Source organism: Salmo trutta, chromosome 35, assembly GCF_901001165.1.
Source record: "Salmo trutta chromosome 35, fSalTru1.1, whole genome shotgun sequence".
In the NCBI taxonomy this organism is placed as follows: domain Eukaryota; kingdom Metazoa; phylum Chordata; class Actinopteri; order Salmoniformes; family Salmonidae; genus Salmo; species Salmo trutta.
Genome location: NC_042991.1, coordinates 7,416,394 through 7,433,576, shown reverse-complemented (window position 1 = coordinate 7,433,576; position 17,183 = coordinate 7,416,394). Strand labels below are relative to the sequence as shown.

The 17,183-nt window shown below is 43.3% G+C and overlaps 1 protein-coding gene across 1 annotated transcript; it reads left to right on the top strand.

Annotated features, from left to right (window-relative positions):
* The first annotated feature begins 971 nt into the window (after positions 1-971).
* Positions 972-13,741, top strand: LOC115174532 (saccharopine dehydrogenase-like oxidoreductase). Its single transcript, XM_029733147.1, has 12 exons — positions 972-1,473; positions 4,443-4,555; positions 4,905-4,985; positions 5,327-5,456; positions 5,858-5,907; positions 6,273-6,403; positions 6,683-6,800; positions 9,353-9,472; positions 10,297-10,353; positions 10,596-10,707; positions 10,887-10,968; positions 11,133-13,741. Exons 1-12 carry the CDS (start codon positions 1,281-1,283, stop codon positions 11,227-11,229), a joined length of 1,284 nt encoding a protein of 427 aa, XP_029589007.1. The 5' UTR covers positions 972-1,280; the 3' UTR covers positions 11,230-13,741.
* Positions 13,742-17,183: the final 3,442 nt, after the last annotated feature.

Sequence of the window (17,183 nt, the reverse complement as noted above, 5' to 3'; positions counted from 1 at the left end):
TTTGAAGGAAATCAGACAGAAAGTCACAGTTTGGCATTGGAATGTCCCTAATGACATACTACTTACTCTATGGGCATGATCTTCTATCCATTGTCTGACATTGGTGTCTGGTAAAAGTCATTTTTCCACCCATATGCTCTCCAAGAGTGCTATTCAATCTGTATCGCTGAAGCGTTATAGATTTGCGTGATAGAAATGCAAAGGTCATTTCATATTGAAGCGACATCTGCAGCGTTTACCTGAATGCAGTCTCAGCTAATGCGGGAACATAGAGCCCCACAGTGGAGATGTCATAACACCCATAAAACCTAGCGGTCAAATGGGGGAAATGGTTCCAATTGTTTTTCCACCATTCATTTTTCCAATAGGGAATTTTAGAAACACTTAAAATAAAGGCTGTGCTTCATGTAGGCTTACCCTGGTTTGACGTTTTGATAACCATTTAAATCTCTCTCGGACAAGGTGACTTTTATCAATATATTCGGCTCTATTTGCTCAGTTTCGATAAATGCTCATTAGAATCAAAGTAGACATCATGCAAAACTACAAATCCCTGCAAGTTCTCTCTAGCTGACACCTTTGATTACAGGTACTGTGCCAATTTAAAACTTGCAAAAGACAATATATGGATTGGATAAAGTCGTAAATGGCTGTGGTTGAGTAATGTCAATGAATCTTGCCTCTAATTGTCACTGTAGCAGCCTGTGTTGTTTGCAATTGTGTTGCATCATGCAATCCGTGTTTATATGTTGCAGTATTTCTGTTTGCTTGTTTTCTCGATGGAACATAAATGATATAAAGGAAACTTGGTATGAGATGTTATTTCATTGTGCACATTGGCATGAGTTGTGCAATGTTGTAGCCTATGGCGCTCCTCTCAAGATGTAATACCACCAACAGGTCACAAGATGTCTCCGTGCACCATGAAACCAAACCAGCCACCATTATTCTAGCATTGTGTATTTATACTGCATACTATCAAGCGTTGGACTAGAGCTCAGTCGACTCATGCAATACAGTTGCGTAGTTTATATGTTTTAAGGCAAAGTTCGAGTTATTTCGGGTATCCTTATTATTCCTACCCATGTGGTTTTACATATCTCAGCTGTAGTATTTCAATCTCGACATTTCTTTTGCCAAACATTGCAGTAATACCGAATGCATTGATTGGTTAACATTGTAGTCAGTTGATTGATACGAAACACTACGAGAACAAATCATTTTGCGCGTCACGCTGCGTAAACTAGGCTACAGTAAGTAAACGGATGTTTTAGTGCGCAATGGCGACTGTAACCTCTACCAGACCTTACCATATTATCATATTCGGAGCCTCCGGTTTTACTGGGCAGTTTGTGGTGGAAGAGGTAGCCCGGAGCGCCTTCGAAGGACCCAGCGGGTCTCTGAAATGGGCCTTGGCCGGGCGTAGCAGACAGCGGCTGGAGGGAGTTCTGAACCAAGCCGCCGAGACCCTCCGTACGTGTTTGACACTAATCAGAAAACATAAGCGAGTGCTTGCTGTCAGTAAAATAATGATTTTATGTCAAGCGTGGTTTGACTAGGCTGCTACTGTATAATGATTAACAGCGGCAACGGTTTCAGTTGCCTTTAAAAGACAAGGCCTATACACTCTTGCATTTTTTTGTAAAAGGCGCTAGTAACGAAGGTTTCTTCAGTTTCTCTGCAGGAGAACCATTTTTATAGCGGTTCTTCCAATAAGCCTTTGTATAACAATTTGTACGGCTCTTCATTGCACTGATAGAACCAGAGGGTTCTTCATTACACTGTAAAAAAAAAGTGTCCCGGTTTCTGGTTGCAGTGAAAATATGGTAAACCCTTGGGAAAAACAATTTCAGTCAAAGTGCAGTATAACTGCAGTACACGCAAATACTGCGTCCAAAATGCACAGTTTTCTTACAGCAGTAATTTTGCAGTGTAACTGCAGTTAGAGTGGAGTATAACAGCAGCTGTACACGGCAGTTACTCAGCAATTACTGCGTCCAAAATACAACAGTGGACTGCAGTTACTGCACTTTTACTGCAGTTTCAAAACTGAAATCTTTTTTTGTAAGGGAATATACATAAATATACTTTATTGTTAGAGCTGGATTAAGGTGATGCTTCTGTAAGGGACAGTATGCTGCTGTATTCTGATTACTCGCGAGTCAACCTCACTTGGGATTTGAACTCACAACCTCTAGTTTGCCAGCGTCAGTAGTGTGCAACTGCAGCCTGCAATTCGGGGCGTTCCTGCATGTAGGCATTCACACTACGCCCTCAAGCATCCCATTGGTAATGTATCACATCCGGACGTGATTGGGAGTCCCATAGGGCGGTGCACAATTGGCCCAGTGTTATCCGGGTTTGTCCGGAGTAGGACGTTATTGTAATGAATCATTTGTTCTTAATTGACTTGCCTAGTTAAATAAAGGTTTGATTAAAAAATGTATATATTAATCTCACAAGGAACCCTGGGTTTATTTTTGTTTTCACCCTGTAGGGTAACCCAATTGGGTTCTACGTAGAACCCTCTCATGAAGAACCCTCATGTTGCATGATTCTGTCATATGTCCCTATAGGGGAACCTTTTTGGGTGCCTCATAGAACCCTTTGATTTGTCCGTGTAGGGGAACCAATGACAGGTTTACAGTTATACTTATAGGATACTTCAGATGCGTTTATGGCACACACTGTTAGGTACTCGCCTGTCGGTGAGTACTGGTCAGTACCATTAAGGATACATGATACAAATCTAGTATAATTGTATATTTTTCTATTCAATATAAGGTACAATCATTACTGCCCTCTGAAATGTCGGTGGGGCAGTGCTGGTGGGGGCTCATTAGCATATCTGGGGGCATGATCTAAAGTATGTTGTATTTGTGCCAACTGTTAGTGGAAAGTGTTGTACCAGTTTAAGGTGTTTTATTGTTATGTTGATGAAGGTTGAGCACCTCATTTGTCCACTCCAGTTCTACAATCTTTCTAAGAGCTTATGACAATCAAGAGCTGCACTGTTAAGAGGTTACTGTGCATTTACCAGTAACTTAATGGCAGTTGACCACCAGGAATTTCATTTTTTCCCCCTTCTATAATTTACTGTCCGCTTGCGGCAAGTAGTTGTTTTAAAATTCAGTAACCATGAGGTTGAGGCCAGTTGAGGCTGAGTTCCAAGTGTGATGACCACAAAGAATGCTTAGTAGTTGTCAACTAATGTTAAGCTTGTAATCAGTATAGTTCAGTGAAAGTACAGTAAGTTACTGGCATTTATTTGCATGTAAGTTACTGGCTATTATTAAGTTACTGTGAATTTTACACTAACTTACTGACAGCTAGTTGCCAGTTAGGTAACGCAAACTTCCAGGCAGCTAACTGCCATTAAGTTACTGTGAAATACACAGCAGTGTTTCCCCTATATTCATTCAAATTGTTGCCACCGCTGCAAAAAATATGAAGTCATTTTAGACATTTCTGTCGAGATGCGCTTTTAAATGGATAGTCATTGGCTCCATGACTGGAAGTCTATGGGAACAGCTAGCATATCATTGCGCTAACACTAGTAACAATGCACACCCACCCCCCTGCTAACCTTGCCACCACTGCTGAAAAAAATCCTAGGGGAAACACTGCACAGTAACCTCTTAACAGGGCAGCTCTTCATTGTCACAAAGATTGCAGAACTGACAGTGTTACAGTAAAAGATGTGCTCAACCTTTAACAACATAACCACCAACCACTTAAACTGGTACAACACTTGGCACAAATACACAAAATGCAGTAACTTGTTGTTTACTGTACTTTCACTGCAACCAGTAGCCTCTAGTGTACTGTAAAATGACAGGAACTTTTTAACAATCTAGCATTTCATGGCATAAAGCAAAACATGGAGGAGAGTGAAAGAACAGGATGGTTCTTCACAGCCATCACAGCAGTAAAGAACCCTTCCTGAGCAGTAAAGAACCCTACCTGAAAAATGGTTACACAAATCACCCTCACCTCTGACAAAGAACCCCTCAATAACTTTTTTTTTGTCTTTTTTTTTGTATGCGCACGCAGTATCCGTTGTTCTCTACGGGTAAACAAAAACACTGCTGAACTTGACCGTTAAACAGGTGTCTTCATATTATTCTGGGTACACAGGGCTACTGCTGTTTAATCTTAGTTGATCTTGATCCCACTGGCTTGTGACTTGCTTACTAATAATGGTCACCAATGCAAATTGGTCTAAAAATTCTAGTCTTTCCAAACTATATGATCAGTGATTCAGAGGGGTTGGGGTTAAATGCGGAAGACACATTTCAGTTGAGTACATTCAGTTGTACAACGCACTACGTATTTCCCTTTCTAAATGCCTATTTAAATATTGTATTAAGCTATGATTTACTGTAAGTGTGTGAGTTTTAACCAATGCATGCATTCAGTACAGCTTTGCTCTCTGTTTCCAGGTAAGCCAGAGTTAAGGACGGAAGTTGAAATCATTGTGGCTGATGTTTCCGAAGCAGATTCATTGGCCATCATGTGCCAACAAGGACTGGTTGTTCTCAACTGTGTGGGGCCAGTAAGTCTACAGTAATAAGGAGTGTTGTTGTTATTGCTACCTGGGATGAGCGCTGGCCTTTTGGGGCGTCATGTGTCCAGACTCCCAAGTTACTCTTGTCCCCAATGATAATTGGAAAGCTTGTTAGGAATATGCTGACTGTATAGCTGCGGCCACGGTACTGCTCTACAGTGCAGTCGACTCAGCTTTATCGGTGCGAATGAAACGTAATAACATGTGGTCAATTGCAAAGGTACGGCAATTTGATAGGGAGATGATACTTGTGTTAAAGGGCTGATGGCACGCATTCACACACCCATACCCCCATTAACACCCAACTCTTATTGAGTCCTTTTTCTTGTCTCCATAGTACAGGTTCTATGGTGAGCCAGTGGTTAGGGCCTGCATAGAGAATGGAGCCCACTGCATAGACATCTGTGGAGAACCTCAGGTAGTAGGCTCTGTCATTACACAACACCATCACATTAAATGTCCGTCTTTATGGCTCAATTCAGTGCCTTCACTAGCCTCTACCTCTAACCTAGTTTTATTACTGTCTATTTCTGTCTATTACTGTCTATTTCTGTCTATTACTGTCTATTTTTGTCTTACTGTCTATTACTGTCTTTACAGAGACAACGATAGTAGGATACATTCGGATTTTAGGAGCTTTATGCTCATATCACCCCTATTGCCAACATAGTCTGGTCGAAAGCAGTGCATGCCTTTTTGGATGCACCCCATTTCGCTCTCGTAGGTGTTTTTACGGTGGTCTTGTATTGTGGTCCGTAGTTCCTGGAGAGAATGCAACTGGAGTACCACAGCAGAGCGATGGACAGTGGAGTGTATGTGATTGGCAGCTGTGGCTTTGACTCCATACCAGCTGACATGGGCATCCTGTACACAAAGGACCAGTTTAAAGGTAGAGAGCTACACTGTTAATTGGGTTTGTGAATGTTTTTTTTAAATATGTTTTATTATGGAGAACAGCACTCGTTTGTGTCTCTGGGTTTGTGATGGCAGCCATCTGTGACGAAGATACAGTTCTCATACTTATTTCTGCCCTTGACATTGCATTTGCAGGCTCTTTCTGCTTTACTGGTGTTTTTCCTGTTATAAATGATGAATTACAGCACCATTTTGGCAAAGAAGATGTTTGTGTTTTTAGCTGAATTCCAAACAGGATGATACAGCTACAGTACACAATTATCTCACTGCGTTAGTGCCCTTGTTGCTTTTCCAATGAGGTTTCTATCTGTGTGCTAGTCCAGTCTGTCTTTGAGTAAAGGATATATAATAACACTGTGTCATATCTGTTAACAGGAACACTGACAGCTGTGGAGAGCTTCCTGACTATACACACTGGTTCTGAGGTAGACAGCTCTATCACTTCCGGTTTCCTACATGCATTATGGGAAATGTAGTCATACAAGTGATCTAATGTTGAGATGATTCCAAGGTCCACACCATTATTTTGTTTAGATCCAGCTATATGCCTCAATCCTGAATGAATAGGAACTACAGGCACCATCTAATTTCATCATTTCGTTAGACACAACAAACAGCATGGGACGTGGACTAGTAAACCACTTTTGAGGTCTGAAAATGTCAACAAACAATTAGTTTGTTGTCATGGGGAATTCTGATAGACTTTAATTTTGGAGTGAACCATTCCTTTAATAGTTTGTTTGTTGTGATGGTGACTTGGCTCAAGCTTTGGGATATTCCTTCCCTGTAGGGAGGCTGTGCCCACGACGGCACATGGCAGTCCGCCATCTACGGCTTTGCCGACAGCGGTTCCCTGAGGAAGCTGAGGAAGAAATTTGGCTACCAACCTCTCCCCGTTGTAGGAGCCAAGGTCAAGAAGAGGTATTGGCAGATGTCTAATGTACAGACAGTCTGTGTTCACTCCGTTTCCATTCAAAGTCATTGCATTTGATTGGTATGACACAGTTGGTGCTTGGCAATGCTGAAGTGGATTTAGAGGACTTGGCTATCAATATAGATGAAATGAGTTGATGGCGTCTGTCTGTGCTGAATTCTGTGGGATGCTGATGGTGAAAATGTGAGAGTGTATTTGGAAGTAAACTGACGTGTGTGTGTGTGTGTGTGTGGTGTGTGTGTGGTATGTGTGTGTGTATTCCTCAGGGGTAGCCTGTTCTTCAGTAAGGAGATTGACCAGTATGCCATACCCTTCATGGGCTCAGACCCATCAGTAGTCAGGAGATCCCAGCGCTTCCTGTATGAGGGCCATCAGGAGTTACCAGTAAGATCTAACACCACCGCACACCTCTATTGCCTGACTGGCTGCCTGCTTTCAGTCACTCAACGATGCTACATTGTGGTCTTGCTGATGCGTAGAGGTTTGGCATGGCAAGAAAACGATCAGTTGGCTAAAGCAGAAACAGACTGGTACCCAGGCTACCCCTCCTTTGCCCAGTATTTTATCCATCATGGCTAGCCTAAACAACCTGCTCAATACCGAGACCGCTGTCAAACCCCATCTACTGCCACATACATTACCCAGAGAGGTACATGGTCCTCTGTAGCTCAGTTGGTAGAGAATGGCACTTGCAGCGCCTCAATAGTATGTTCGATTCCTGGGACCACCCGTATGTGTTTTGTATGCATGTATGACGGTAAGTCGCATTGGATAAAAGCGTCTGCAAAATGACGTTATTATTCTGTCATGTCCATAGTCTACCTCAGTATCTACGCGTCTCTCCCCTTCCTTGCTTTCACAACCCATAATTAGGTCAAGCAACTCTGGCTGTCAACATTTTCTTCCATTTACTAGCTTCCTATGAAACTATCTAATGAAGCCTCATTTACTCACAAACATCCAATGTAGAGAGAAATGGATTGTAAAGAACCCCTGTCTTTCTCCATGTGGAGAGAAGTAGATTGTAAATAACCCCAGTCTTTCTTCATGTGGAGAGAAGTAGATTGTAAAGAACCCCTGTCTTTCTTCATGTGGAGAGAGAGAGATTGTAAAGAACCCCTGTCTTTCTTCATGTGGAGAGAAGTAGATTGTAAATAACCCCAGTCTTTCTTCATGTGGAGAGAAGTAGATTGTAAATAACCCCAGTCTTTCTTCATGTGGAGAGAGAGAGATTGTAAAGAACCCCTGTCTTTCTTCATGTGGAGAGAAGTAGATTGTAAATAACCCCTGTCTTTCTTCATGTGGAGAGAAATATATATATTGTAAATAACCCCTGTCTTTCTTCATGTGGAGAGAAATATATATATTGTAAATAACCCCAGTCTTTCTTCATGTGGAGAGAAATAGATTGTAAAGAACCCCTGTCTTTCTTCATGTGGAGAGAAATAGATTGTAAATAACCCCAGTCTTTCTTCATGTGGAGAGAAATAGATTGTAAATAACCCCTGTCTTTCTTCATGTGGAGAGAAATAGATTGTAAAGAACCCCTGTCTTTCTTCATGTGGAGAGAAATAGATTGTAAAGAACCCCTGTCTTTCTTCATGTGGAGAGAAATAGATTGTAAAGAACCCCTGTCTTTCTCCATGTGGAGAGAAATAGATTGTAAAGAACCCCTGTCTTTCTTCATGTGGAGAGAGAGAGATTGTAAAGAACCCCTGTCTTTCTTCATGTGGAGAGAAATAGATTGTAAAGAACCCCTGTCTTTCTTCATGTGGAGAGAGAGAGATTGTAAATAACCCCTGTCTTTCTTCATGTGGAGAGAGAGAGAGATTGTAAAGAACCCCTGTCTTTCTTCATGTGGAGAGAGAGAGATTGTAAATAACCCCAGTCTTTCTTCATGTGGAGAGAGAGAGAGATTGTAAAGAACCCCTGTCTTTCTTCATGTGGAGAGAGAGAGATTGTAAATAACCCCAGTCTTTCTTCATGTGGAGAGAGAGAGATTGTAAAGAACCCCTGTCTTTCTTCATGTGGAGAGAGAGAGATTGTAAATAACCCCTGTTTTTCTTCATGTGGAGAGAAATAGATTGTAAAGAACCCCTGTCTTTCTTCATGTGGAGAGAAATAGATTGTAAAGAACCCCTGTCTTTCTTCATGTGGAGAGAAATAGATTGTAAAGAACCCCTGTCTTTCTCCATGTGGAGAGAAATAGATTGTAAAGAACCCCTGTCTTTCTTCATGTGGAGAGAGAGAGATTGTAAAGAACCCCTGTCTTTCTTCATGTGGAGAGAAATAGATTGTAAATAACCCCAGTCTTTCTTCATGTGGAGAGAGAGAGATTGTAAATAACCCCAGTCTTTCTTCATGTGGAGAGAGAGAGATTGTAAAGAACCCCTGTCTTTCTTCATGTGGAGAGAGAGAGATTGTAAATAACCCCTGTCTTTCTTCATGTGGAGAGAAATAGATTGTAAATAACCCCAGTCTTTCTTCATGTGGAGAGAAATAGATTGTAAAGAACCCCTGTCTTTCTTCATGTGGAGAGAAATAGATTGTAAAGAACCCCTGTCTTTCTTCATGTGGAGAGAGAGATTGTAAAGAACCCCTGTTTTTCTTCATGTGGAGAGAGATAAATGATAATGAGTCATACAGCAGCTCCAAGTGATTCATCATCTTTCTCTCCTCATTATCTCTGTGGGGTGTTTCAACACTGCTCCTGGCCAACATAGTGCACTAGGGATTATAGTGCCTGTGATGTGCCCTTTCTCTACCCTTTCCATGGCCTGGGGGAGTACTATTTAGAAGTAGGGGGCATCAGTAGCTTACAGGAGCATGCAGGAGTTAAAAGTTATTTATCGATTTCCCTTCTCTTTCTACTTCTCTCCCTCTTTCTCTCTCCCCTTCTCTCTTTCCCCATCCCGCCTCCCTCTCTCCCTCTTCAGGTCCAGTACTCTGCGTATGTAGGGGTCGGTGGCGTCTGGTCCTTGATAAAGATGTTCTGTGGTGGCCTGCTCTTCTGGTTCCTAGGGAAGTTCGGCCTGGGAAGGAAGCTCCTCATTACAGTATGTGTCCAAAATGGCACCCTATTGTCTATATAGTTCACTACTTTTGACCAGAGCCCAAGACCATATTCCCTATATTGTGCGCTACTTTTGACCCGGGCCCATACAGTGTATTTATCCACATTAGATGTCTGTGGAAATTATATTAACCAAGTAGTTTGGTTATCAATCTTGTGAAAATTGTCAGTCACAGTTGGTTGTCTTAATCAAGGGTAGTTAAAGGAGTGCAGAAAAGACACAAACGAATGGTCTCCTCTTCTTTTAACTGTGAGCCCCTCGTTCAGTTAACCTCCACGTCTGTCATGGGTAACAGATGTGGTTACGTGAGTGAATGAGGAGGGTCAAGGTTGAAGGACCTGGGAGGCATTGTCTGTAGACTGTGACTCAACCTCCTTTCTCTTCCCTCCTTAGCCTCCCTTCCCTCCTTAGCCTCCCTACCCTCTTCAGCTCTGTCTCTCCCCTTCCTCCACCACTAACGCAACAACTCTGTTAGCAGAGCATTACAGAGAGATAGAAAAGGAGAGAGAGAGAGAGAGACAGAGAGAGCAGTGTCCTAGTTCTACTGTAGTTATACAGAGGGAAACAGACAGGTTTGTTCAATCATAAAACTGTGGTAGAGTAATTGTTAAGACTCTCCTTTCTATTCCTCAATCCTCTCCTGCTGTCTTGTCTCCTCTTCACTTCTCCTTTGCTGTCAGAGCTGTGTGAATATAACATACAGTTACTGTACTTGTGCAGCGATAACATGAAGAAATGACCTGTGTTGGAGATGGAGATAATCAGCTCAATTTTCCGGTGAATTGGTTGATGTTTCTGCTCCTCAGTTTCCAGAGTTCTTCTCCTTTGGCGTGTTCACCAAGGCTGGACCCAGCAGGAAGCAGGTAATGTAGTGGACTCAGGCCCGATGGAAACAGTACATGAATGGCCCAGTCATTGCCATGCGCCTAGTGAGAAGAACCTCCATAAACGTTTTGGATGCAGGCATTGTAGAATGTTGATAACATCACGATATATATATATATATATATATTTTAAAGCACTGTATTTATTTGATCAGTTTATGGAAGTGGAGATTAGCATTCATAACTTGAAGCGCTACGACTCCTCTTCTCTCCTCTCCCAGATGGAGGGAACATCTTTCAGTCTGACGTTTTTCGGGGAGGGTTATGCTGAGGGGTTGGACCCGTCTCAGGGAAGACCCAACGCTAGGATCTGTACCCAGATACACGGAGCAGGTAATACATTAGCTCTGATTGTAGGCTTGTTTTTGGTTTAGTTGTAATGCAGGTCAGGATCATGTCTATTCATGCTCTGTCCAATGTCCACACTGTGCTTATTATTTTCTTCGTCTTGATTATCATTGGTCTACTATAGTTTTTGTTGATTAACTATGTCGGCTTTCATTGGTCCACAGAGCCTGGCTATGTAGCCACACCTGTTGCTATGGTCCAGGCGGCTATCACTGTGCTGAATGAACCACAATTCCTTCCTATAAAGTGAGTCAGGTGTCTCTCTCGCTCTCTCGTGAATATTTTATAGTTCTACAAGGAATAGAGTCCTACACACTGGTACATCAAATATGCAGCTATCATTACAATGTAACAGTACATATATATGCATGTACAGGACCTAGAAGTAAACACTATGTTGTGATTGACAGGGGAGGAGTGTACAGTCCAGGAGCTGCATTTGCCAGGACAACTCTCATTGACCGCCTCAACAGACATGGCCTGGTGTTCTCAGTGAAGAGATTCTGACGAGAGGGTCTTGAGAAAAAGGACTCCTGTCTGTGCCCAATCCCAAATCCAAGCCCTAGGACATGTTTGGCTGCTAAATTCTGGTGCATATCGTGCATCTGGGTGGCGGTGGCATTTCTATTATATCTGAGAGGTTTTGATTTGGACAGTTTTTTTTGTTAGCAATATAGAAATTGGTAATATCTTCACTTTGCCCTCTGGTGGGCTAGGTAGTATATTCACCATATTGCTTATACCCATCCAATCCTTTCAGATCTACAGGAAGTGCCATGGTTTACAGGTGAATAGGGTGTTGAGCGATACTCTGACCCCCTGTCACGCCCTACCCTAGTCCCACCAGCTCTGTGTATCGATTGCTTAACGCAATGACTGCTGTGGTCTATGTTAGAGGAAACACTGGATGTCAATATTAGGCCAAATGGACAAACCTCATCCCCTTAAAGCTGCATCTGTCTCCCCTTAAAGCCGTACATGATCAGCCTTTTTTTTAATCAGGCTAAGGATACAGGCATTCAGACAGCCGGCCACGTTGTTACCATTCTAGTCTGAAGTCCGTGTCTCTCTCGTGGCCCGTTTGAACTGTCCTTTTATGGCTTCAACATTTTGGTCATGCAGAGGTGTCACTCGATCTCTCAGTGGGTTTCAAATCAATTGTCCGTAATACAAGTGACTTATTAGTGTTGTTAATGTGTAAGTGAGTGTCCTGGACCCAGATTACAGCTCTCCACAATAGGATGTAGTGAAGGACTAGTCTAAGGGCTGCTGTGAGGTCTTATAGCCAAGAAAGGACTGTGACCTATAGGTCTTTATTCTGTGTTTTAATTCACATTTTAACACACATATTTTGCCACAGTGTGTGTGCGCGTGTGCTTGCTACATGGCTTTTAATCAGACTAGTCCAAGGGCATTATAAGAAAGACTTTGGGTGTTTCGGATATTTCCGAATAATAACAGTGATTTATAAACGTGGTGATATTCTGTTTTTGTGTTATATAAAAATAACAAGCAAGCAATACATACTGCTCTGTACAAGTATAAACACACACATATGGTAACCTGAAAATGGCACAACAGATATCGCCTCAGACTGCGTGACCTAAATAATGTTTAGAACCTAACGAAAATGGTTTCAAATGCAGTCTACCAATGCCCATCAGCACATTCAGGACCCAACCTCCCCACTAGGTGGGGGTGTTTCTCTAATTACACATTCCCTTCCCACTTCCCAAATATTTACACGCCACTAACTAGATGAGCTGTCAGTTAAGGTAATTCGCCTGTGAGAGGAGACATGGGATGGTACAATTAAAAGTCCATGTATACACGTTTAGCCAGAATGGATGGGGGGGAGGCGGGGTTTCTCATGGGTAACAGATGTGGTTACGTGAGTGAATGAGGAGGGTCAAGGTTGGAAGGACCTGGGAGGCATTGTCTGTAGACTGTGACTCAACCTCCTTTCTCTTCCCTCCTTAGCCTCCCTTCCCTCCTTAGCCTCCCTACCCTCTTCAGCTCTGTCTCTCCCCTTCCTCCACCACTATCGCAACAACTCTGTTAGCAGAGCATTGCAGAGAGATAGAAAAGGAGAGAGAGAGAGCAGTGTCCTAGTTCTACTGTAGTTATACAGAGGGAAACAGACAGGTTTGTTCAATCAATAAACTGTGGGAGAGTAATTGTTAAGTAGCGTGGTTAAGTACAGGGTGTATAGCATAGCTATACGCATAGCTGAGAAAACGAACAAGGAAAGGGAGAAAGAGAGCAAGACAGGAGAATGCAGTGGTTTGTTTCCCTATGCACATAGGCTACAGGAGCCCCATCCCTCTTCCCTGCCCTCCTCTTCCCTGCCCTCCTCTCCCTCCCCCACATCCCGCCATCGTGGGTGTGCTGTTATTCATGCCATCTCCTTCACCTTGGCCAGCTCATCCCCTCTTCTATCTCCCTCTCCTTTCCCCTCATCTCTTCATCCCCTCTTCTATCTCCCTCTCCTTTCCCCTCATCTCATCATCCCCTCTTCAATCTCTCTCTCCTTTCTATTCCCCAATCCTCTCCTGCTGTCTTGTCTCCTCTTCACTTCTCCTTTGCTCTCTCCATCTCCTCTCTTATCCTCCCCTCTTCTGACTGATCTCTTCCTCAGTCCAGCAAACAGCCTCCACCCTACCAGTTAGGCATGATGTTTAGAGTGGGCTGCAGAGCAAAACACCTATCGGGCGCTCCCAGCCCCGCATTCACTTTCTCTATTTAATTCTCTCTCTCTCCCTTTCTCTCTTGTCTTTTCTGTTCTTCCTTTCTTTCTCCTCTGACTTTCTGTTTACCTTCTCTCTTCCCCTCCATCTCTTTCTGTTTCTTTCTTTCATCCTCTTGCTGTCTCTCTTTCTGTCCTTTCTCTCAGCTGTGACCCGTCATTCATGGCAGGTGGGGCCTGTTTTGCATGTTATTTTGGCATTAATACAATTCACATATCAGTTAGAAAACAATGTAAACAATAAATTATTGAATTAATAAAGACGCATACAAACATGGTCTCTTTTTTGCTTTCTTGAGAAAGGCAGCTCCAAAATGCCTGTGTTTCAGCCTTGCTCAGTGCTTTCTGTGGTTGAGAGGCAGCCAGCTGAAAACACAGGGCGTAGGGGTTGGTTATCTTCTCTAGTTGCGCCGTGATTGGCTCAATGTTCTGTCACTCATGGGGACACTACATCACCGCAAAATCTACAGGGAAAGCTAGAAAGTTCAAGCCACCTTGGGTGCTGCCATAGATTTACATTAGAAGTGCCCATCCAAGAAGGCTCAAGGCCTCAGATAAAATGACGTCAAATCACGTTATATCTACCGTAGCTTTGATTGGACTGATCATGTCAACATCATACTTTCAAAATCTTAGCTAGCAAACTAGACACGCAGTCATCATTAATCATGTCGACAATCTACTGGCAAATCCTTTTCAATCCTTTTCATATGAAGAGAAATTATAGATAAAACGTATTGGTGCTCATCAGCCATTGGACATAAACATTACACAACAACTTGGAAATGGCAGATTCAACAATAAGTGGTTTGGAAGGAATCAGTGGCTAACTGCAAGTGTTGCAAAGCAATCACTATTTTGATTCCCCTGTATGCTATGCAGCGTTCAAAACAACTGGAAATTCAGAACTGGAAAATCTCAGACTTCAGTGAGTTCAAGACAGCTGGGACTCAGGAAAAAACGAGCTCCAACTGGAAAAATAAGTTTTGAACGGTCATCCAAGTCGGGAACTCGGGCCTCTTTCTAACTCCGACCTGAAGATAGATTACTTAAGTCATGATTCGACCTTGTTTTTTTCCAACTTCCCAGTTGTCTTGAAAGCACCATAAATCCATAGAATGCCAGACTTTGATGACAAAGTTTTATGACAACATTTTCCCACAAGAAGGACCGCCTCGGCCTTCTGTAGGTGGCGCAGTCGTCGAATGCACTGCATCGCAGTTGCTAGCTGTGCCACTAGAGATCCTGGTTTGAGTCCAGGCTCTGTCTCAGTCGGCCGTGACCGGGAGACCCATGGGGCGGCGCACAATTGGCCCAGCATCGTCCGGGTTAGGGGAGGGTTTGGCCGGCAGGGATGTCCTTGTCCCATCGCTCTCTAGCGACTCCTGTGGCGGGCCGGGTGCGTGCAAGCTGACACAGTCGCCAGGTGTACGGTGTTTCCTCCGACACATTGGTGTGGCTGGCATCTGGGTTAAGTGGGCATTGTGTCAAGAAGCAGTGTGGCTTTGTTGAGTCGTATTTCGGTGGACGCATGGCTCTTGACTTTCGCTGTCCATACGGGAGTTGCAGCGATGAGACAAGACTGTAACTACCAATTGGATAGCACGAAATTGGGGAGAAAAAGGTGTAAAAGTAAAAAAAATCAAATACAATAAGGACCGCCTCGCCACCTTATTGTTCGAGTGAGCACAGCACAATGGTGAGTCCAAAAATGTTTGTATGCTGCTGCATACATTATGTAATATGACAGGGAGATATGTATACTGTAGCTAAGAAAGTAGTACTAAGTGTATGTTGTGTAGTAAGCTGTTAGTAGCCCATGTGCCTCACCCTAATAATTTGGTCCCTTTCACCCATATAACTTTGCCTTCTGTTCTGACTTGGTGGTGCACATGTAGCCTATAGCCTGTTTTAGAGAAATGTCATCATCGAATATTGGAAGAGCTTTCATTGTCTGCTTATATGCCCTCTTTATTTATCCTACGGTTCTGACTTGGTGTACAGGGAGAATACAGGGAGGGGTGTATAGGGATACAGGGTGTACAGGGAGAATGGCCAATGTTCTTAATTCTGTTGCTGTCAATACCATAGTGCCCTTAAAGATCATCAATAAGCTAAGGACCCTGGGAATTAACATCTCCCTCTGCAACTGGATCCTGGACTTCCTGACGGGCCGCCCCCAGGTGGTAAGGGTAGGTAACAACACATCCGCCACGCTGATCCTCAACACAGGGGCCCCTCAGGGGTGCGTGCTCAGTCCCCTCCTGTCCCTGTTCACTCATGACTGCACGGCCAGGCACGACTCCAACACCATCATTAAATTTGCCGATGAAACAACAGTGGTAGGCCTGATCACCGACAACGACAAGACAGCCTATACGGAGGAGGTCAGAGACCTGGCCGTGTGGTGCCAGGACAACAACCTCTCCCTCAACGTGATCAAGACAAAGGAGATGATTGTGGGCTACAGGAAAAGGAGGACCGAGCACGCCCCCATTCTCATCGACGGGGCTGCAGTGGAGCAGGGTGAGTTCCTTGGTCTCCCATCACCAACAAACTAACATGGTCCAAGCACACCAAGACAGTTGTGAAGAGGGCACGACAAAACCTATTCCCCCTTAGGAGACTGAAAAGATTTGGCATGGTTCCTCAGATCCTCAAAAAAGCCACGCCTTCCCTGTGGCTCAGTTGGTAAAGCATGGTGTTTGCAACGCCAGCATGGTGTGTGAATTTTTTTTTTTTTAAATGCATGAAATGAAAAAAATGAAATGTATGTATTCACTACTGTAAGTCGCTCTGGATAAGAGCGTCTGCTAAATGACTAAAATGTAAATGTAAAATGTTCTACAGCTGCACCATCGAGAGCATCCTGACTGGTTGCATCACTGCCTGGTATGGCAACTGCTCGGCCTCCGACTTCAAGGAACTACAGAGGGTAGTGTGAACTGCCCAGTACATCACTGGGGCCAAGCTTCCTGCCATCCAGGACCTCTATACCAGGCGGTGTCAGAGGAAGGCACTAAAAATTGTCAAAGACTCCAGCCACCCTAGTCATAGACTGTTCTCTCTCTTTAATTACTTGTTACTTTTATTTCTTATTCTTATTCGTGTTTTTTTAACTGCATTGTTGGTTAGGAGCTCGTATGTAAGCATTTCACTGTAAGGTCTACACCTGTTGTATTCGGCAAATTTGACTAATACAAAATTTGATTTGAATTGATTCTGATCACTTCCGTATTGAGCCAGTCACTGGTACTTCCTGCTTTAGTTTTTGCTTGTAAGCATGAATCAGGAGGATAGAATTATGGTCAGATTTGCCAAATGGAGGGCAAGGGAGAGCTTTGTATGCTTCTCTGTGTATGGAGTAAAGGTGGTCTAGAGTTTTTTTTCCCTGTGCTTGCACATGTGATATGCTGGTAGAAATGAAGTAAAATGGATTTAAGTTTGCCTGCATTAAAGTCCCCGGCTACGAGGAGCTCCACTTCTGGATGAGCATTTTCTTGTTTGCTTACGGCCTTATACAGCTCGTTGAGTGCGGTCTTAGTGCCAGCATTGGTTTGTGGTGGTAAATAGACAGCTACGAATAATATAGATGAGAACTCTCTTGGTAGATAGTGTAGTCTACAGCTTATCATGAAGTACTCTTCTTCAGGCGAGCAATACCTCGAGAGTTTATTTATTTATTTATTTATTTAATTTTACTGTTAACCCCTCC

Excerpts from the sequence above, each read along its gene's own strand:
- LOC115174532 (XM_029733147.1), top strand. The coding sequence starts at position 1,281 with ATGGCGACTGTAACCTCTACCAGACCTTACCATATTATCATATTCGGA. Across the intron at positions 1,474-4,442 it reads CCAAGCCGCCGAGACCCTCC|GTAAGCCAGAGTTAAGGACG; the intron begins GTACGTGTTTGA and ends CTCTGTTTCCAG. Across the intron at positions 4,556-4,904 it reads TTCTCAACTGTGTGGGGCCA|TACAGGTTCTATGGTGAGCC; the intron begins GTAAGTCTACAG and ends TTGTCTCCATAG.